This window comes from Liolophura sinensis, chromosome 1 (assembly GCF_032854445.1).
Source record: "Liolophura sinensis isolate JHLJ2023 chromosome 1, CUHK_Ljap_v2, whole genome shotgun sequence".
Lineage (NCBI taxonomy): Eukaryota > Metazoa > Mollusca > Polyplacophora > Chitonida > Chitonidae > Liolophura > Liolophura sinensis.
The window spans coordinates 23597053-23619746 of NC_088295.1; the positions used below are offsets into that span (position 1 = coordinate 23597053).

Genomic DNA, 22694 nt, shown 5'->3' on the forward strand with positions numbered 1-22694 from the left:
CAGCCGAAGAAAATGGCGGCTTCACAGGCAGCAGCGTTGCTTGATGAATTAATGGGACGAGATAGAAACCTTGCCCCAACAGAAAAACGAGCAGAGTTACGATGGGATGATCCTGAGGTAAGAAATTGTTTTGATTGTTTTCTATGTATTTCTTTAATATTGTTAGCGTTGTTATATTGTTAACGTATGAGTGCCGTTGGCATACTGATCAGCCAGTGGGTTTAATTGTTTTGCAACAACAACAAACATGGCCTCTGGCGTTTTTCATTAAAGCTGCCAAAAGTGAAGAGTCGCTTGCAGTATCTGTTACAGTCGATAACCTGCTTCTCAGATGGTCGTTGTGAAAAGCAGATTCTACAATGAATTCACATCACTCTAAGCCCGAAAACTCAGATGTGAGGGTGGCTCATTTTTACTGCTTTCCACCCTTGGAACGTTCGACTTGTAGACCCGATTTACTGTTATCACATAAAATTTGCATTTACGTACCCTGTTAGCAAACTTCACTACATATGCCACACTTAAACCTAAATTCACATAATATAAGTTAATAAAATTACCAACGTTTTATCGCCTTTGGCATCAGCCATTATTCGAGACCTAGCACATCCAGTCATTTCACTTGCAAGGGAGAAGTGTTGCCACCACTGCTCCAAAGGTTACTGAATTAACGAACGTACCATGCTACCTGGTTTAAAGCAGGAAGTTTAAACATCTGCACCATTCAGTCTAGGCCAAACATCGCTAGAACTGCACTTCGCAGTATGAAAGCCCACCATACTACCATATTTTCCTCACCTCGTTGCTATACCTCACTAGGAATGAAATACCTTCCACTCACTCACCTGTACAGGTCACCAGCCACCGTGTTGTCCTCATCACAATTCACGATTCGCGATTGAGTGAAATTGTACGGTGCAAGCTTCAATCTACTAATGGGTAGCATTTGTGACGATGATGCATACGTTAGTTCAGTAACTGTGGGAGCAATTGTGGCTAGGGGCTGTGGTACTATAAGCAGAGGATGAGAAGAGTGAGCAGAAGATGATAAATATCATGGAGCTAAATGGGCGAAATGATTTTTTTCCAATTTGTAAAGTTGAAAGGACTATAGGACACTGAAACTACCATATTTTAAGTAAATTTCCATGAAATTTATCATTCATCTTCCCCATATGTTTAATTACAATGGGGTAATGATTTTCATAATTACTCCTGTTCACATACTTTGTGCAGTAATGGATTTTCATGTACACACTGTATTCTGTTCTGATTGTTACATTTCTCCATTCAAACTGGATGTACCAGTGGTGCAATCAGTGTGCACCACAAATGGCACATGAAACAATCTATATATATGAAGCATAACATTTTGTGATTTCTGTTTTCTTTCATTTATTTTTGAAAATGTTGGGGTGTTTCTGACATCTGGATTCTAGTTTATCTTAAAACCAAATGTATCACCTGTCAAATTCAACTTCATGCACGTGGTGCACCAACAAAAAAATTGTTACATGCACTGTGATATATTCACTTGCATTTTTGCCATTGTGTGTTCAGAATTTGAACCCTGAACATACTTTAACTTCTAGGAAGGGTCTGTTGTTCATTATCCTTTGTCTTTCACCTTGTCATCTGCCATAGCCGGAGGCGAGTGAAGAACCTAGATGTGGGTGATCTTGAAGCATTTCCTTAGATGACCGATAAACATTAACTCCTCTAAAACTACATTTTACTTGGGAAACAATTGTTATGGCCACAAATCATGGACTATGCTAAAAAAAATGTGTGGCAAAGAGCTTCTTCAATTTGATGAATTGCTTGTACTTATGTACTTTGTGGCATTGAGTGGTTTTAGTCTCCAATTGAAGTTCTATAGTTAATTATAAAGTTGAAGAGCAAACAATGGAAACATGACTTTCACCAGAAACAAGAGTTACACATTAATATGGTGAACGTTTTTATTTTGTTTTAGGTATGCAAGTATTTTCTGTGTGCATTCTGTCCCCATGAGCTATTTGTGAACACAAGGGCTGACTTAGGTGGGTACTCAAATGAAAATGCTCTTTTGTTAATCATAAAAATATTTAGTTTAACAGGGTCTTAGCTGATCAAATGTTACTTTTGTGCAAAAGTTAATGGAAGTCCCATTGTAAACATTTCACTTCTGTATCAGAGATAGTTCTGAAAAAAAAATTATGTCAGAATAAAATCATTGATTGGTGACCAGCACTCACATTCTTTGATGGTTATGATAATATTATTATTTTATGGGGGCCTCCATGGCTGTATGGTTAGTGTGCTAATGCTACACAATGACGCAGGAGTCTCAAGAATGCGATCATCGAAGTTCAACTCCATTTCAAACAGTGATTGGTGGTGGCTTTCCCCCAGGCTCCCCCTGATGACCACTTGCCATAATGCTGCTGCTGCCATCCAAGTGAAATGTTCTTGAGTATGACATTAAACACCAATGAAATAAATAAAGACAGAAATATTTTATGATGTACCATGAAAGAGAAAGATTAAATCTGGAAATAAGTTTCGGGACCTAGTTGTTCGACATTGTTTTGGGCAATTAAGCCCGGCATTAGTTTTAGTCTGGTCTGAAGTGCCATTAGTTTTGAATTAGGCCAAGACTGGTATTAAGATTTAAGCCTGGCTTAACTTTTAATCACTTTTGAACAACCAGCCTCGGGATAAGGGTATGTTCTGCACCCGATAAAAACAGGCCAAGTGGTACAGTACAAAACAACCATGTGGACAAAGTTGTGATTTTGTCATTAATATGGATAGTCGGAAAACTTGCCCATAATTTAATCCACTAACTTAAAATTATTTCCAGACTTAACCATCAAATCAGAATTTTTCATGGTTTTTGATCTTGTCTACAGTAGATGTGGTGTCGTATTCAGAATTGGTGTAGGAACTTTATGCATACCAAATACATATACCAACTGATTTCTTTTTGACAGGTCCATGTTTGAAGCTCCATGATGAAAGTCTTCGTAAAGAGTAAGGACAAATTTATATATACAGTATGGTAGTCATTCTGGCATACAGTTTTTGCGCTGGCTGATTGTAGCTGATGTTTGTAGCTATTTGTTTACTTTCTTCATATTTAATAAATGGAATTGTAGATACTTTTAATGTTTATTCATGTATTATGCATTAAGGGAAAGCAATTTTTTTTCAGAGAGATGTCCTTTGTTAGGAAAAAGAGTCCTAATAAATACTAAAAGTTCAAGTAAATACTGTTTTTTGATGTAATTAAATGAATAAGTTTTACTTGAAATAAAGTGTTACCATGGTACATGTGGATGAGAAATACTGACTTTTCAAGTTTTTATCTAAAGTTGAAATGTTATATTAGATAATCAGAGTGATTGTGCCCATCCTTTTTTTTTAGGTATGAAAAAAGCAGCAGATTCCAGAATGTTGGGTATGAAGAGGATTTCTTTAGATTTTTGCAGAGCCTGATTTCTGATGTAGAGCGACGTATACGAAGGGGGCATCAGCGATTGGCTTTGAATAGCACGCAGGGAACAGTAAGTTTTTATTATTCACATCTGTATACGTTAAGTCTTCACTAAAAATCGTTACATCTGTCGCTGAGAAACATAGGTGGTAAATAAGTAGAACATATATTCGTATACAGTACTTGTGAATTATTGACAAATGACGTAGTAGCTGTTATTTACCCCTTTGTACAGAAGTAAAGCCTTATTGGCTGACACAATACAATCATCTGTTATAAACACATGTACACAGTAAGCCTGTATTTTTTACTTCTCTGCCCCTTAGGGCTAAGGGAGTATTGTATTGTCGTCCATCTGTCTCCCAATTTCTTGTCATCACAATAAATTCATGAAATTTGCAAAATGTTCATTGTAACTCATAGATGGGCTTTTTTGGCCATTTCTGTCTATACATACACTAATTTGTATGTAATTAAGCACAAGTTGAATTACTGTTACTTCATGTGTATCTGTAATTTGTGATTGTGGGATTAAATATAAAAATGTGTGTGCTTACTGTTATATGACCAATCCATTATAAATTAATGAACCCAAATTGTTTTTCTCCTTTTTTCACAGTTAAGGAATTATTATTATTATTTTTGCTTCCAAACACTCAACAGAAAATACATTACCCCCATTCAGTAGAAAAGTAGGACTGGAATGCAACACTTATACCTTTGTTAGTACAAAGACCCTTGAAAGAAGGCAGAGGACCAGTCAACTGTATCACTGTGCTTAGTATGAGCAAATGTCTCACTAAAGAAGACCAGTTGTTAGTCTGCCTTTTAATCTTCTAAAATGATGGGGAATGGAAAGTTTTGATCGAGAAAAAAGTTGAAGTGATTTGGGCCTGAAAAACAGATAGGTCCTGGCATGGAAAGTAAACAAGTAAATCTTGTTGTCTCTTGTGTAGTGGATAACCACCAACAGATATAAGATTTAATTCCACTTCTGAAAGGACTGGAGGTCAGAAAATTACTTCATCATACCTCATGAATATTCATAAAGCTATCTTGATATTACATTGGTCAATCCAAGTTCTGTGATGAGATATTATTTTTCTCTAAATGACCCACCCTATATACGCGATCCTTTGCTCACATGAGGTCCGCGGTCAGTGTTTTTTATCTTGTCAGCAGCATGCGAGCACTGAAAGCAAGTATTTTGATCACACTGTGTTTCTCATCTGCCCGTTCTTTCAATTTCACTGACAAAGAACTATTGCTTTCATTTCATAATTTTGAGGATGTCACAGTAAGCCGGGGGATTTCATATGTAAGCAGTCATTGTTGATGGGTTCCGTGCTTTATGGTAGTAGGAACCGATCGGAAACAGAAAATCAGTTCCGTGTCACCTTCATGGGAAACAATTTTACCATTTAGAATAAGAATTATAATATAATCTACATGTATATGCATCAAAAGAGGGGGCTGAAATATATTCTGCTGAGCCAAGTATTCCTTCTGTGTCATAGATGTAGATGTCTCACGTCCACATTACTCCAACTGTGTATTATAAACCACAAGTACCAATATTTGATCACTGATCACCAGGCCCTGTCTCTTCCGTCCTCACAATAAATGAAGTCCCTTGTTAGTGTTAAGTATTATTTACCTGTGCTTTATGCCGTACTAAGGAATATTTCAGTTATACGACGACAGACAGCATTATGGTAGGAAGAAACCAAACTGGGGACCATGCGCAGATTGGATTTAGTCTCAGTAGTTGATTTTTCTTGTAATTCTTCAACCTTTTAACATGTTTGCATGCAACCTAAAACTGCTTAGTGTAGGAAAAGACATATGCTAATTTTATTCTACGTAATTAAATAGTTTTCATATTTTCAACTGATTGCATTTGTTCTGCTGAGTTATATTTTGTTTTATTCGTTGTCCGTGCACTGTAAAATTTGCATCAACAATAATGTGCCTAAGTTGTGTTCCTTTACAATGAACTTGTGGACGTAGGTCACCCCATTGACATAGTTGACCAGTGTTGTTAAGAAGGGCTGCCTATTCCTCGCCAAAAGGCCTCTTTTTCTAATCTCTGTGTGGTAGGTTCTACAGAACTTCCATCTTAGTGTAACTTGGCCATCCGTGTCGCATTTGGCCTTGAAACCTTTGCTGAAATACCACTTTAGCAATGTTTTTAGCTAGAGTTGCCTTTGTGGAAAGGAAGTGTTATCTAGGGTCCAGTGCACATGACCGTGTAAGGGGGAGGTAAATTTGGACGAGAGATTGGTGTAAACTGCAGGAATAGCATATTTCTGCATTTTCAGCATGATTTAATAACAGATAAAAGGTTTAAATATCACCCGAGGTTAAAACCCTTAAACTGTCAACTTTGTTTCAACCGTGGGAAACATACTATCAGTTCCGTGGTTTTGTCATCACGGTACCAACACGCTGCGAGTAACAGTCGTTTCCCTGAAATCCAAAATTCCCTGAAATTGCACAGGCGGACTTCCCCGCTCTACGCAAAATTGCCAAGTCTAATTTTAGGCTAGTCCACAGACACTCCACATATAGTGTGTATCTGACATCTAACATAGTGAAGACCCAGGAAACACCTGGCTGGCATGGAATTGAAGTCAGTATCATCAAACACTTATTAACTCGTAGCTAAGTGAATACCCTGAATCCTGGACCCTCGGCTGGACTGCCAAGCTGACCTCGGGTCCGGGATTCATGGTATTGACTCGGCCACAAATTAATAAGTGTATATTAATAATCTTCATTAATGATTGATGTAAAAAGTCCATCGGTATTGTTTAGGTGGAAATATTCAGTATTATTAACACATTTTGTTCTGCTGCTCTGATCAGTACCAGTGCTCTTGTAATAGGCAGGGTAGATTAGACGTTTATTGAGCCACTTCCATTGTCGCCAGAAACTGTGCCCATTACACCCACCGATTCTGCTTTATTTTATTTTTTTAAACTAATTGCCACATTTTATGTTTGAATGAAGTTTTGAACTACTTGCTTTAAACAGAAATTCTTCTTGATTTACTTTATTCCTTAAGGAAGACAGTAATATGCCAGACTTGCTCTAGTCATTTGAGATCTCTCATTTAGTCATTTTCGTTCCCTATCTGTTCCGAGTTACTGCTTTTGGTTTGAGAATTGTTGAGTTTTTACACTTATGATAAGTACATTTATTACAGTCCTATTGCATGTGATTGTTCATGATGTATTTATGGCAACCTTATTTTTGTTAAATATGTGGATTACCATTGCAGCTTAATGGGAATTATCCAAGTGCTAAAGAAGATCGCATTCAAATGTTGACTGAAAAAATCAACGAGCTGGTGAAACAGGTCAGTGATAAATAACCTAACAGATGGCATTTCAGATATCTATTGTCCTCCTGCTTGTCTGTTAAGGAGATTTGCATATTGTAATGATCTTGGTGTTACTATAAAATGGAACGTGAAATCCTTAAATGTGTAAACCTGTAGTGGCCCAAATGTGTAGGGTTGTTTATAAATATTTTGTTTTAATATGGAAGCCTACTCCAGTGTTAGCTATACACCTTTGCCAATATTGATGTCATTGCCAATATTGATCAACAGGTGGTTTCTTGACTAGATGGTGCAAATTACAGAAGACAGTGTAGGTGCATTGACTCAGTCAGTGAAATCTGGTGACAGCTTTTGTTGCAGATTAAATTCTATAGAATGGAAATTTAATCAAGACTGGAACATCACACCACCATATGACGGCTTTCACTCAGAGTAGCATTTGCGATTGTTTGTTACATTTATTTTGCCAACGGATAAATATTAAAAAAGACTTGGGAAGAGGTAGCACAGCACTAGGTTTCTGACAACTGACATGACTTTGAGATGTGTGGTTTTGGTGATAGTTGGCGTGATTATCCAATACCAAGGATGTGTCTTGCCCTACAAAGGATGGCCGGCAAGCCTATGAGCACAATGTTAAGCCAGCCAAGTAGAATGGAAAGATAAGATGGGATTGTTACCTACTGTATGTTTAATAAGTGAGTTCTTGAATTTGAAGTGGATGGAGTACTTAAAAGTTCTTAAATTAGAGGTCACATAAGCAGTGCGACCCCTTGTTTGTTCTCTTGAATTGTGTTCTGTGATTGAAATCGTTGCTGTTTTATTATTTTTGTTGAAGGTGTTATCAGTGCTTATGGTTCTTGTTTTGGTCTGTTTTTTAAGGCTGAAGAACTTGGATGTGAAGGGAAGGTGGAGGAAGCTCAAGGAGTGATGAAGCTATGTGATCAGCTAAAGGATGAGAGGGAAGAGTTAGAAACAGTGAGTGAAGAAAATTTAAAAGAAAAACTTGTTCATTAGATCTCTTTGATTTTTTCATAATTTTTTAATGTGTGTATTTGGTTTGTGTTGTTCAAACTTTGTGGACTCGTAAATTTGCATCAGCTAACAAACTCGTTATGCCCCAAGTACAGATGATTGGTTAACGCAATAGTGGTTGACATGGTTATTGTTCTCATTTGTTTTAGGCCAAACCAGGCTCATCTAGCTCTGACATAGAGAAGACAATGGAAGTGTGTGGGGTGTGTGGAGCTTTGTTGGTCGTGGGGGATGTACAACAGAGGATTGATGAACATCTCATGGGTAAACAGCACATGGGATATGCCAGAATACGCTCCTTTGTGGAATCCAAGAAACTGGAAAAACAGGTGAGGATTACAGTTTGTTTTGGACAGTGAGTAAGTGATGACTGAAGAGCTGGTTGATAAGTAATAAGTTGGTATAAGGCAACTCATGACTCATCAAGTAGTTTCAAACCTTTGCCAAGTTGTAACCAGCTCTTGGGGCTAGTTTCACAAAACTTGCATAGCCATCTCCAGGTTTGTTAGTTGGCTAAGGGTCTCTAGTCATGTTAGCTGGCTATGGTTAGCCCTTAGACTTCGTGAAACCAGCCCATGTCAAATTTTACCCAACCTCTGTCAAGTCCTATCAAACTCATTACAGCATTACCCTATATCATCAGCCAAGGATATAGGTTTCTTTCTTGTATTTTTAGTTGCATTTTCCAGAAACTCTTCAAAGTGAACGGAACATCTATTCTAAGCATTTCATGTGCCCTCCTTCTTTTTTTCAGTATATTCTTGAGTACAGCATAGAACACCAATCAAACAGATAGATAAATAAATCCTTGGGAGATAAGTGAAGCCTTAATCTTAAAAATCAAATTTGGTTCTTGTGACATTCTGGATTAAAAAAAGGAAAACGAACAAAACCCAGCTAGCACAGTTATAATGCTGGTTGCAATTGAAATATACATGTTCGAAGTGTAAATTTATATGCATATTAAGGGCGGAAGCATGTAGTCAATATATAAAATTACTGGGTAGGACTGAACTGAAGTTTGATGCTTCTTGGTCATGGTATAAGTTCTCATCAACTCACCTCTTTCTGGATGAGTTGTTTTGATTGCCTTACTTCAGAACAGTTGCTCTTGACGGATGAAGTTTTGCACAGGAATCCAGCTCTTGCTAGCTCAACCGTGGCCTTCCATTGGGAGGTTTCAAGCCTCTTCTCCTCCTTTGCCCATAAACGGCTGTCACTATATAAAGGGGTTTTTCATCAGTGTAGCGTAAAACATTAGTCAAATCTGTCCAGTATGTCTAAATGTGATCTGGGAGTGGGCCATGGTCAAGGGGTTACAGGCAGTTGTCTTGCCATCTTGTGGCTTCAAAACATGGCCTTGGATCAGTAGGATGTGCATATTTTTATCTCATAGAAAAGTCAGTAACTTGCCTAAGGTCAGCTGTTTATGCCAATCACTCCTGTTTCCTCCACAAATAATACTGACTGTCATGCATAAGTGAAAAATTTTGAAGCAACAGTCAAATAAATAACGTGATCAAGAGAGTGTGATGAAAGATTTTAATTCTAAGAGGAATAATGTCGACGACAAACGCTGTTTTATTGTTCTTGCAATACATTAGAACCACTAAAAGTATGTGCACTGACTTTTGTGATACAGAAAAGACAACAAGGAATTGATGAAGAGACTGAAGCAAGGTTGAACAAAGAACGTGAAGAAAGAGAAAAGGAAAGAGAGAAAGAGAGAGAGGAGCGCAAAAAGCGTGAAGAGGAGCGCGAGAAAGAAAGAGAAAAGGAGAAGGAGCGGAGACGAGAGAGAGAAAAGGAGAGAAGTAAGGACCGTGGACGAGAAAGGGATCGACATAGGAGCAGATCACGAAGCAAAAGTAGACGATCACGGAGTAGAGAAAGAAGACGAAGTGGCAGCAGAGAAAGGTTATTATATCAGATGTTTTAACCAGTAGAGAGTAGTTCAGACAGAATGTTGTAAGACATGCTTAATAGACGAGGTAGACTGGAGTAAATGTAGTTAACACTGACATTTGTGATGAAGAGGGTATAAGTGGAACATGAAGGCAGTGGAATAGCAGAACTACTATATACTATATAGATGTTTACACGGTGTTATGTTCATGGAGGACCGCTTGTCTTCACTGTGTAAGTTCTGCCTGGAAAATTTGAATACAAAGGTGTTTTTAATACAGTGTATTTACAGAGCATGTCACTCTCAGTAAGTTCTCTGTTTTAATAATGGTTATCATCAGGCTTTTTAAAACCTATACAAACTCATGGAAGAAAACTTTTTTTAGGCGACGACGATCCAGAAGCCGCAGTAGGAATCGTCGCTCACGTAGCAGGGACGGGAAAAGGTCAAGTCGCAGGTCGGACAGTCGGTCCCGTCGCTCCAGAAGCCGGAGCAAAGGGAAGTCAAGTAAGCGCAAACATCGATCAAGGAGTAGAGATCGTAGATCCAAGAGCACAGAGCACAGGAAAGATAGTAAGGAAAGAAGTAGGAGCATGGACAAGAAACGAAGTACTAGTAAGGATAGAGTTAAGGATGATGAGAAAACTGATGATAATGTAAAGGATGTGATTAAGGATAGAGATGATCGTAGTGTGAGCAAAGACAGAGATCAGAATACTGACAAGAAGAAAGAACCTAACAGTAGTGAGGATAGAAAGAGGGAGGGTAGCAGTAGTAAGGATAGGAAGAGGGAACGGAGCAGAAGTAAAGATAGAAAAAGAGATCGTAGTAAGAGCAGAGACAGAAGACGAGATCGTAGCAGAAGTAGAGATAGAAAACGGGATCGCAGCAGAAGCAGAGACAGACGGCGAGATCGCAGCAGAAGTCGGGATAGAAGGAGAGACCGTAGCAGAAGTCGAGAGAGGAGGAGAGACCGTAGTAGAAGTAGGGACAGGAAACGTGATCGCAGCAGGAGCAGGGATAGAAAAAGAGATAGAAGTGGAAGCAGGGATAGAAAGAGAGACAGAAGTGGAAGCAGGGATAAGAAAAGAGACAGGAGTGGAAGCAGGGATAAGAGAAGAGACAGAAGTGGAAGCAGGGATAAAAAAAGACCCAGGAGCAGAAGCAAGGAACGTAGCCAGAGCAAAGAAAGTCGTGGTGACAAAAATCTTGATAAAGATGCTGCTCAGAAGGATCTAGACACAAAAGGCACAAGTTCTGAAAACGGTAAAGAACCTTTTTGTGTCAATTCAGTATACTGCCACACCTTTACAATGCTGTTAGGTAAAGAGTTGGATGTTTTCCAGGATCAGATGCTTTTATTTCCTGTTATTTTCACGGGTGTCCCCATCTTTTCTAAGGAGTGGAGAATAATTGTTTTTCTGGCACATTCAGGTTTCTTGGGACTATTGGTAACCAGAGGGAAGTCATCACATCCATGCAGTATATACATGCATTCCATTAGATCATACTTCATGCACTCTTGAATCCATTACTTTGGTAGTGTAAGATTGTGCTTTGTCTTTCTTTTATCAAGGTGAGCCCCGGGTAGCAGTTACTGATGGTGGGGACAGCATACCAAAGTCTGTGACAGAGGCAGATGAAGGCTCGGGGAATCCTGTTGTTACTGGAGAAGGGGACCGTAGAAAGGATGATTGAGGTACCGTTGAGGGCTGACTAGAGGTAAGTGGTCTATTACCTGTTTTGCTGACAACTCACTGTGTCTGTATTCCAGGTTTTCTCAGGTGAGTGCCAGTAATCCATCTTTTACAGATAGGCCAAATCTGACTCCAGGATGACGTCGAGCAAGCGAGCTGCGGACTGCATCACTTAGCTTTGAAAATCATGCCTAAACATGTAGCTGTTCCACTGTTCAGTTCAACCATAAGTGTATATGAGTGAAATATCTGGAAATGCACCCTTTTACTTACCAAACTCATTTCCAGTCATCTTATCAAAGGTGCTGGTCCCACTCTCACAAAACTCACTCTCATAAATCAGCTTTTCGTAGTTTTTTTGGTGAATCGCTTTGCATTATGGTCAGAAAAAAAGGTAATTGAATTTGACGGTTGTGGAAGCTGCCCCAATCCATAATGTGATGAACTTCTTTTATTCATCTTGTTGGATGGTAAAAGGTATGAAGGGACGTGATTGTCCAGATTTCAATGTTCAAAATCTAAAGTAAGTTAAATATAAAAACAATTTTTCTCTGTCGGTTTGACAAACATCCTACCTTTATATTCTTCTGTGGAGTACTTTGTATCCAATGTGGTGTTGTACATGTATGGCCTTAAGAGACATTTGGAGGTCTAACTCTTACATTTTCCATGTTTTAATGGACTTCTTACAACTTTGTGTCTCTTGGTGCATTTACCTCAAGCCCAACTCCAATAGGACATTTTTGAGTTGTTCAAAAACAACATGCAAGAATTACATTATTCTTTGCTTATGAACTTGGTTTGCAATCGATTCAAGTACATGTCAATGGAAATTTCCATGTGTAGATAGGCATTGGCCTTCTTCCTGTACAAGTTATGTGGGTGTGTTTCCAGTTATTTGTCAGCAGTATGTCACAGTGATGTTAAGACAATATTTCCTACAAGCCTATGACAATTCCACTAGAGGGATTTTGGCCATCAATAATATCAAAAGCATATGCGCAAGAACTGAATATTAATCAGGCTATATATTTAACAGATTTGTAATCCCAGTTTTAGTCCAGATGTTTGTTGCAGAACATTCCTATACTTGTGGAATTTTCATAGCAATTGAAGCTATTTGATAAAGAGGGGCGATAAAACTGTTATACATAGCCTGGATTCTGGCAGGCCATGTTGATGTTTTTTTTTTTTTTGTGAATTACTAATAACCACTGTAATGTTTGAGCTGAGAACTGGAAGACACTGCAGCTACATATAAAGCTATGCTGAGAGTGCCTTTCCCAGTTGCTATGACATGCACCTGTTTGGTCGTGGAGATGAACAAGTATGGAGAGGAAGCGGCCTCCATTTGAGTTTCAGGATGTTAAAGTTGTTAACAGGTATTTCCCTTGTATCGTACTGCCCATCCAATGCTCATGTGTATTCATAGTCCCCTGTGCTGTTAACTGTGTCCTCTGAAGTATCTCATCATAATAGTATGTAGTAATTGCAAAACTTCATTTCGAAAGATACTTGACTAATGTGGCCATAAGCATTAAACTGTTGCACAAATGATCTTCGTTGTTGTCTGTTAGTATGGAAAACATTTTGCACATGCAGTATTTTCACAATATGGAAGCCCATCTCCTTTCACTTTTCAGGCAAATTGAAATGTAATGAAAACATGTACTTTCTGGGGATACAATATTGTCATTGATGAGGCTAAAGTTAGGTACCATGTTTGCTTTTCTAGTAATTCAGCATGTAAGAATTTTCCTGCCGTACCCCTTTACTTGTGGAAAATTCTTAGCCATTAGAGGTCTTGTATTAAGCTTCTCTAAAGTCTCAAATTGTTCAGTAACAAAAAGCTCTAACATTTATTATTTAAACAACTGGTCACTGTAATTCATTTCAAGCCATGGTTTGGTAAGAAAAGACTTATATTCACTGCACTGTGCTTTATTTAAATTGATGGTTTGATCAGAAGATATGTTTGTGAAGTTCAAAGTATTCCATGGAATCCCTGGGCTGAGCTCCGTTTGTGAAAACACTGTTGTGTCACAGGCATTTTGTCCATATATTCATTTATAATTTTACTCTCTGCGTTGCAATAGAGACTACCATTATCATCTCAAATCAACATAGGAAAGGTTATGAAAAGAGTGCTTAATACACTTTGATCCCACTTAATGAACTTTCATTGTGGATATATGAGTTTTCAAATCATTCAAGTGATACATTTGGCCATCATACAAAATATAGTCTATTGTTGTGTCAGGGATGAGAAGAGGAATTGAGCTTGTGGCTTGATCCTAGCAATATGTGTAGTGTACATGTATTTTCATTCAGGGCTGACCAACTGACTTTTTGTCAACGGACCCTCTTCACTCTTCAGGCTGGCCGTGTTATCTGTGCCGCTACACCCAGGGTGCCATCTACAGGCCAGAGTTTATGATTATAGAAAGAAGATGATGATCACACCTATGTTAAGTTTAATGAAAGGTATGTGTAAAAAGATGTGGTACATGGGTTTGTTAATGGTATTTAATCGCCTTTATTTCCTCTTTCTGTTTTCCAGACACTCAAAGGATATCTTCAGTCCTTGACAGTGGTGTCCCACTGGAGATGCTTTCACTATTAACAACCTTTCACGTTACCTACCTTCAATCATCTTAATACACTAGTTCCATTTTACAAGGTATGTGTTATGCCTAGACTGAAGTAATGTTGTTAATAATGTTTTCAATTTTTCCTTTTATTCTGTTTTTTTTTTTGTCCCAGTTAACTATAAATTTTATGTGCTTAATGTATTTTCCTTGTGCTGACAAAATGTGAACCAGTGTATAAGTTAACTTCAGCGAAATGTCTGTTTGATGTTAGATCTTTTACAGCCAAGAAGCTTAGGTACGAAACAATATATACTGTGGTAGTAAGGGTGAGAATTATTGCTCTTGTGCATATTTCTTTACTAAACCTTTATTGTAAGACTACCTGTTAAGATTGTGGGAATATTAAAAAAAAGCCTGTTCATGTCTAAATGCATTCAACATTTACATGTACCTAAGTTTTTTGTTTTTGATATATTGTATCCCAGATTGGTTGCCTTGAAGATGAGTTCATATTTTACCCAGGTATCATCTTTCAAGTCAATTTACAATTGAGAAAAAAATTGCTTCCTTTTTAATGAGTCAATAAAATAGCCTTTCTAGTTGTATTGTTGGTTTTGTGATGCTGGCTGGTACTTATGAGGACATGGTTAAATGAGACATTTGCCAAACCTTTAATTAGGGAAATAATGTTTCTTTCAACTACCTGATGTGGATGATGTTATTGTATTAGTAAAATCAATAACAGGAGTTCAATAGCTGCAACATGGTGTGACAAAATTGAATCTGTTTATATTTATTTGGCCAGGTAATAAAGGGTTTCCAGGGTGTATTTCAAACAACCTTTTTTTTTTGGATAACAGTTAGAAAGGAGAGGGAAAAGTAAATGGATATGGCTATGTGTTGCAGGGTGTGTTAGTGGATCTGTGCTCGCTTGAACGAAACCCTTTTAACGTTATGATCCTGTAACTACCTGATCAGTGACACTACAATCTCGTCAAATTTGCGCATACTTTAGCTAAAATGAATGCAGGTATGTTAGGTATTATTAGACACATAGGTTGAGATAAAACTTTTGTGTTTTAAACCACTGCCAACCTTATCATCAAGACCCCAGAGACCTCAACATTGTTCAAGATTTTTGTACAAAATTTGCTAGAGGTGGCAGTGATGTAAAGGGGTTGGAACATCACATGCACCATAAAGAGTATACTTCTTGAACGCTCACATCCTTTGCACGGTCAGGGGATGTAACCTTATTCTTACTTTTACACGGTATTGTCACATTTAATACACAAACACTCTAAAACCATGCATTTTAGATGGCCGTTAAGGCGGGGACAATTTTTTCAAAATTGTAGGAATCCTGATACTGTCGCTAGTGACACATACTCCCATTCAGACAACAGACGTGTTAAAATTAAACAGATTATTTTTATTTGAGTTCATGACTAAATTCTCGTTGAGGATGAGGATTTTTAGATCTAGAGCTAACTCACCCTTATTACAGCCCAAGAGATTGCAGCAAATGGGACAAAAACAAAGCTCAGGCCTAGGTATACTTGGTGAGAATAAAGGTGAAGCTGTACGTATGTCTGGTCCAACAGCACAAGTTGAACTCTTTCATCAGTTTCAGAATTTAAGACAAGTGGATTGAGCATTTCCTTTTCTAAATGCGAAAACTTAACCTCAGACGATCATATAGGCCTATTGGGCATTGTTTCAGGCACATGCATTGACATGACTACTCATATAACCCCAGAGCAAGATTTTGGGAAGGTCTGTCAACAACCTGCTGATAGTCGTGGATTTCCTCCAGGCTCTGCCCAGTTTCCTTCCACCAGAATGCTGGCCGCCATCGTATAAGTGAAATATTCTTGAGTACGGCGAAAAAAAACAATCAAATAAATAAATAAATAAATCAAAAGTGCAATCTGCAGTGAAATTGATGACACCAAACTGCTTTAATAAGGCATCTGTTGACCTCAAAGACGCCTACTAAGCACCTATATAGGCCTGTATCACCAAACCATCAAAATACCTCCAGTTCGCACTATTCCGAGGATAAAACCTTATATATTACATATACAGTTATTTGATTTTTTATACATTTTACCAGGAAATCTTATTAAACAATTCAATTTATACTCAACATTGAATTCAGCTCTCTTTATTCACCGGCCCAGACCACAAACAGCCAAACTTGATCGAGGGGTTCAAATCCTTATTAACAGGAATTTGGAAAAAAAAATTTTTAAAAAATGCCAAATTAAAGCGTATTGACACCAATGTGAGGCCAGTGGCGCAGCCAATCAAGACACAATGTAGGCGACACGTCGGCAAAGAGAACTCGGGAGCTAATTGATAAAGACATAATAGAACCAGATGAAGAACCAGCAGCGTGGATTAGCCATGTGGTATGGCCAGTATTCCAAAAATCCGAAGGTGATGCACATCTGTGTCTCGTCATGCGTTGCGTAATCGAAACGATCATCCGAAGGGATCACTGGATACCCTCTATTGATGAACTTCTAAAGGATGTGACGTCTCGCTTGGCGCTCAGCACTGAGAGGTTTATAGAGCAAGGAAACAGGACTGGTTGGCCCGGTGTCAGTATAATGTAACTGGGTGGGGTGTCATGTCTGGTGTGTTCGCCGTGATACTCGGTGGCGGCAGCACTTTGGCCGCATGAACTCAACCTGCCACGAGAAGACACATTACGTGTATACACTCATAATAACTCCCCGTCCTCATGTGACTAAAAATTGTTGAGTACGTTAAAACCCAAGCTCCCATTCGTTCATTCAGTTTACAGGATGTGCCCGATAGTAGGGTATTCTCCTATATTTTTTTTGTTTACTGGGCCTACCAACCACTAGAGCCAGATCCCGACTCGTGGCTATTAGATGAGCGTTATCAAGTGTGGATAGATCGAAGAACGACAGAGTGGAGATCCAGATGCTGTATTCTAGGCAGGGCCATAAACATACAAGTACATGAGGTTTGCGTGATGTACTCTACACATAGTTTACATATACATACGCGATGTTCTAAAACGTTGTTTTATGATGTGTATGCGTATATCGAAACATCTGCCTTTATAAAAGAAAGCCAAAATTATCTTTAACTGTAAAGAAAGAGTCTTTGAAAATAAAGTTCACTGAAATGACTTTCCAGCCTAAGTCTTAGTGTTATTTGCTCATGATGTGAATCATTGTACTGTAAAATTCACGTAACACCAAACAAAACTCCTCTAATATTTAGAAAAACATTTAGGCCTAAACAGTCACTTAAGTAGCGCGAAATGTTCATCGCACACAGTCCTTAAAATGTGCAGGTGGCCTAGATGTTCGACCACTTCGAGTTAAGAATTGTTTTTCACAGATCGACTATGCAGGCAGCAACTTTGGTAAGGAAAGCGATGGATCGGGTTTACTTGGAAAATCAGGTAAATCTTCTGTCACAGGGGATGGAGATACGGCTGTGGAATAAACATGGGATCGGTTTCTCCTCAGGACGTTACCGTTGTCGAGTTGGATCTAATATGAACTGATAGTGATTCTTTTCAACACCGTTTCTCGTTTACTCTGTTTGTCAGAGGGCGAGGACGGCTGCTTTATGGGTTATCCCTTCAGAAGAAGTGTTGCTACAAGTCAGAACTAATTAAACTATTACAGAACTGGTAAAAATGAGGTGAAGAGAAAGTCTGGATACAAAACGAGTTCTCATGTACTATGCACACACGTGTGTATCTAGTGCTGTCAAATATGTTCATGTGGAATTTGATGTGATTATTACCAAATCTTCATTCATAACTTATTGAACCACTGGCTCCGACAGTAGGTATGGTAAAACGTCGGCTTCAGGGGCGGTAGATCCAGGGACAGTCTGGGGTTTGGTCACGCCTCAAAAGAGGCAGTTGTAGCTTCCTCGCTTGGCGCTCAGCATTAAGGGGATAGTGGCTCGGGAGCAGGGGTCCCAGTCTGAAGGAAAAGATATAGGATTTTTTTTTTTATAAAGTATAGGAGTTTTATAGGAATTTTTAGAACGAAAATGTAGGAAATATAGGAGACAGAGCCCGAATTTTCACATTGTTTCTACTTGACAGGCAGGCAGGTCTACTTTTACATTTATTCTCAAAACACCACTTGTCTTTTCTCTATACGCATACTCTTTCGAAATTGACACTGCATTTAATTGAACTCTCAAAATATGTTGAAGTTGTCACCCTATACCCAATGTTTTTAATAATAAACCTGTTCAAGCTAAGTTCTTAATACTGGGGTGGAATGTCATTTCACAGCTTACCATGCCTGGTGTAGCCCATACCAAGTTCCCATCTTAAAGTACCTTGTAAATTATACTGGATATTACCATTTTAATTACTGGTAACAGTCGATGCTACAAATAAAACTGGAACACTTTTTATGGACTTCACAGTTACAAGTGAGGTCCCAGTGCAGATCAGCTGTTTCTATAATTTTGAGATTTAATATGGTAAAAATACAATGGCTTGTTACATCACACATTTCAGTTTCCAAGCAGCTTACGTGCCTGTCTATCATCACAACCCAAAACTTAAAGCCTCTCTACAATTACAGAGGCTGCCAGATGCAAATGCGTTGGTGGGTGGTCACAGCTTAACATTATAAGCTGCTCCATTAATCATACTGCAATACAGTTCAAGCAATCACTTAACACATAAATGAAACACTCAGGAACTCAAACAAAACCATTTGGAACAATAACATTTAATCTCTAACTAAAACTAAAAATTCTAAAGTGCGACACAGGTGAAATCCAAGATATCGACTGAGTTTACCATGGCACCTCTCTCCCAGTCCTGCAATAAAAGCACATGGTAGTGCTCACAATATTGTCTTGTCTGCCACACTTTTTTCTTTTTACCAGCAACCATGTTTTCTATCACAGTTAGCTTTCTCTTCTCAACATTCTTCTGGCCTTCTCTGGTCTTTTTAACCTCTGCCTATACCATCTTTTTGTGTAGATTCAAGCATGGCTTGAGCAACCACAATCTCCGTAATATCACCCTTCTTTAAAGCCCCCCTCAATTTTTGATTTCCCTGGTTTAGCAGGCTATTGCGCACACCCAGCGATACCTGGTGCAATGAATCCTTCTCAGCAAGTGATTTCTCTGTGTCTCAGTTGTGTACTACCGCGGAGAAGTTCTTCTTCCTTTCGTTTAGCAATCCTGGCACCTCCTCTCTTTCAGCTCTATCTTGTCTTTGCTCATCTCTTTCTCTTTGTTCTTCCTATCTTTCTTTCGTTTTTCCTCCAGTCTGTCTATAATGCATGTTTGCCAAACGTCCGAGAGAAAGGAAATCTTTGGAAACTGGAAAATGCTCTGGTCGGTTGCCGTACTGTTTCATACGATCAGTTGTTGCCCAAAAGTCGTTAATTGGAGCCTCACTTAGGCTTATCCTGTCATTGGTAACACTTTTATTACTTACTGAAAATGCCCTTTCTACATCACTGTTTTTATGGGACAGGCCAAAACAACTTTCACTAACTTACTCGGCCCCCATCGTGTTTTTTTTTCCTGGGACCAGTCTGCCAGGAAGCTTTCTGCCTGATAGACCCTCCATTCGTCAGCAATGATGTTACTGTCAAAATCTCATCTTAGTACTCTGGATAGGCCTTGGACTGATCTGACAGACCAAGTGGCACAACAATTTTGAGGCTGCAAACATCCGGCAAGTTTCTGGATTTTCTTGGAGAGGGGAAGCGTCTTCTGTAGATCCTGAATCGCTGCCTGGTAGAATTTTCGGATTTTATCCATCTTAGATACCTGCAACTTAGCAAAGGCTTTTACGACATTCTTCTCCAACTCCAATAGCCGTTCTTTCGAGCTGGTCATTGACAATTGAGACATCAAGTAGCTGAAGATTTTGGGCTACATCAACAGTAGATTTCTTCATCACTCGCCTAACTGACGTGTTAAGTAGATCGCAAAGTTTATCATAGAGAATATGAATGAGTGATTTCTCAGACTGGAAGAGACCAAGAACTCGGCAAATGTAGATGAGAGAAACCTGAGAAAGTTAAGTTGGGCTATGATTTCTGGCCTCAAGTTCCACCTTGATCCTTTTATACCCGGGCTTTGATAAATCGTTGGGGTTGTGGTTTGGCAGAAAAACTAGAAAGTACTCGATAAGGGATCTCGTTCTACAGCAGGCCCCAGAAACAACCACCGACATTCAACATGTTTCAAAGGCTTCATTTTCGCTATCCCAATCTTGCTTTGAACATTTTTTAGATCAGAACACCTGGCTGCAGATCCCTTAAACCAGTAAAAAATATCAACAACAAATTCTGCAATGTTTGAGCCGTATTTTCCCAAGCTCTTGCCAAAAGAATTGTGTACTATGTGGACAGTACCATAGGCCAGACAGTATTGCTGACATTCGGTCCATCACTCCCTAACATCAGCAAATTCTTCAGCTGCAAGCCAGCCTCATCGACGGCAGACGTAATTTTCTTCGACAAATCTTCACCTGATGTATGGCCCATCAGAACGGTCTTAAAATGGCACACAACAATCTGATCTTGATCTTCAGACCACTACCACACCTTAATTTCAAGCTGCTTCAAATTTTGTGCATTGGTGATTTCTTGACATCATTATTGATCATCCTCTGGAAGCAAGGCCCAATTGCATGACTAATCAGATATGAAATTTTTGATGAGCTCGTTGAAAAACCATCTGGTATAGCTCCAGGAAACATTGCCATAAGGGGATACTACTTTCAGACCATCACAAGATGACTAACTGAAATGTGATTTAACCACTTTTAAGGTCCACATCTGTTCCGCCTTTGTAATTGCATCCACTCGCGACAAATGATCCTCGGTTCTTGTTGCTTGCAGCAGGAGAGAATACTGAGCAGAAGCAGAATCAGTTGTTGCTTGAGCAAAGGTCAGTATCATGTGAGAATCACCTAGTATTTCCGTGGCTTGCTTTTGGTGGCCTTTGCATTTACAATGTCGCACAAGTTGTTGAAGACCCTGATTATCACAGCGGACTGTGGAATTGCAGAGAGAACAAAATGTAGCATAAACAAATGTTTTACTAGGCTGACACCATTCAGAAAGCGTAGAGCCATGTTCACTTTTCAGCCAAACTGGGTTGAAGCGGGTTCTCCCACCCGGCATAACGAAAGTTGTCGGTCTGAAATAGAATATAACACCAGTTACTTTATATAACTTAAATCATAACATAAAAGCTGTATGAGATACAAAACAGTCAAGGAAATTTCAATGATGAGCAAACACATCTGCAATATAACGCATGCAAACGATAAAAATCGATATATACAACACATCATTTTGGTCATTAAGTGAATTGAATGCAACAGCAAAACAATGTCAGTAGTTACATAAATCTAACAAAATGTAATTAGATTATTAATAAACTTTAACAGAACTCAGAAAACAAAACCATAACAAGCAACAAAATATAATAATCTTTCATAATGTTTCTTTCACATTTCTGACTTTGAGTAACTTGTATTGAAAATTACAATTCAGTTGAATGTTAAGAAATGATGAATCCTGCATTTACCCTACAATTATTTTCTATTTAGATGTTTCGACTTTCGTGATGTATAAATAAAATAACTTTGACTGAGAATTACATTTTAGCTGAATGTAGAGAAATGATAATCATACATTTATTCAACAAATAGTTTCCGTTTAGAAATTCCTTGATTGATAAATAAAATATACTTGCCATTATCTCTGTTTCCAGCCTTCAGGACTTTGACATCATCCATGTTAGACTATCAGCATAACAACAGGGTAGTTGAAGGAAGTGAAGCGTCGCTCGCTAAAAACTATAAGCTTTAATAGGACCTACAGTCAACCACGCTGACGTACACGTACGTGCGACAAGAATTTTTTTGTGCCAGTGTCAAAAAAATAGGAAATATAGGAATTTTTTCCAGATAACTGGAGATTTATAGGATCCTATAAAAAAATAGGAAATATAGGCGGGCTGGGACCCCTGCGGGTGGTGTGGCTTACTTGCCTTCGCCAAGTCGATGAAGAAGCACTATAAAAGAGGGGTGGAAATCCGTCCTGTGACAAGAGGGCACATTACAAGTACAAGCACCCTAAGAACTCCTTCGTCGTCATGTGACTGAAAAATTGTCAAGTACGACGTTAAACCCTATAAGCACTCACTGGCTCATGAGTTTTTGATTATTTAATTACATGGTAGGCTATACATGTGTGAATGGTTTGACATAGGTTTATGTAAACCCTGTGTGTTTACTGCGCGCATTTCCATACCTTACACAATCAAAAGACGGCGCTAAACAGCAATCAACCTATGCATTAACTTGGGACTATAATATAATAGTTATCTGTTATATGCCTATTAGTCCCAAATTGCAGGAGGGCGAATTCCCCGGTGAGGGGTTCTGGACCTGTTTCACTGGTAGCTGCCATTTCTTTTAGTTGAAATTTATTAAAAAATAAAAAATCGTTTGTTTAGAGATGGAGATTCTGTCCGTCTCTCTGTATAAAGAACAACGTATGTGATTTCCTTCCAACGCCACTGCTATGTATATAGGTAAGAACAATTGCAAAATCAAAATTAAACCCCAAACTTCGATGGCCGAAG

The 22694-nt window shown here is 38.6% G+C and overlaps 1 protein-coding gene across 1 annotated transcript; it reads left to right on the forward strand.

The window, feature by feature from the left end:
• Position 1: 1 nt before the first annotated feature.
• On the forward strand, positions 2 to 16202 carry LOC135468863 (luc7-like protein 3). The gene is made up of 11 exons (XM_064747325.1): positions 2 to 117; positions 1976 to 2042; positions 2976 to 3015; positions 3410 to 3548; positions 6762 to 6839; positions 7707 to 7802; positions 8009 to 8188; positions 9502 to 9776; positions 10151 to 11031; positions 11342 to 11487; positions 14023 to 16202. Exons 1-10 carry the CDS (start codon positions 13 to 15, stop codon positions 11461 to 11463), a joined length of 1983 nt encoding a protein of 660 aa, XP_064603395.1. The 5' UTR covers positions 2 to 12; the 3' UTR covers positions 11464 to 11487; positions 14023 to 16202.
• Positions 16203 to 22694: the final 6492 nt, after the last annotated feature.

What these genes read in the sequence shown, in the direction of transcription:
- LOC135468863 (XM_064747325.1), top strand. Translation starts at nt 13, where the DNA reads ATGGCGGCTTCACAGGCAGCAGCGTTGCTTGATGAATTAATGGGACGA. An exon ending in TCAACGAGCTGGTGAAACAG is followed by an intron (nt 6,840 to 7,706) that starts GTCAGTGATAAA and finishes CTGTTTTTTAAG; the next exon opens with GCTGAAGAACTTGGATGTGA. An exon ending in AGAGGGAAGAGTTAGAAACA is followed by an intron (nt 7,803 to 8,008) that starts GTGAGTGAAGAA and finishes CATTTGTTTTAG; the next exon opens with GCCAAACCAGGCTCATCTAG.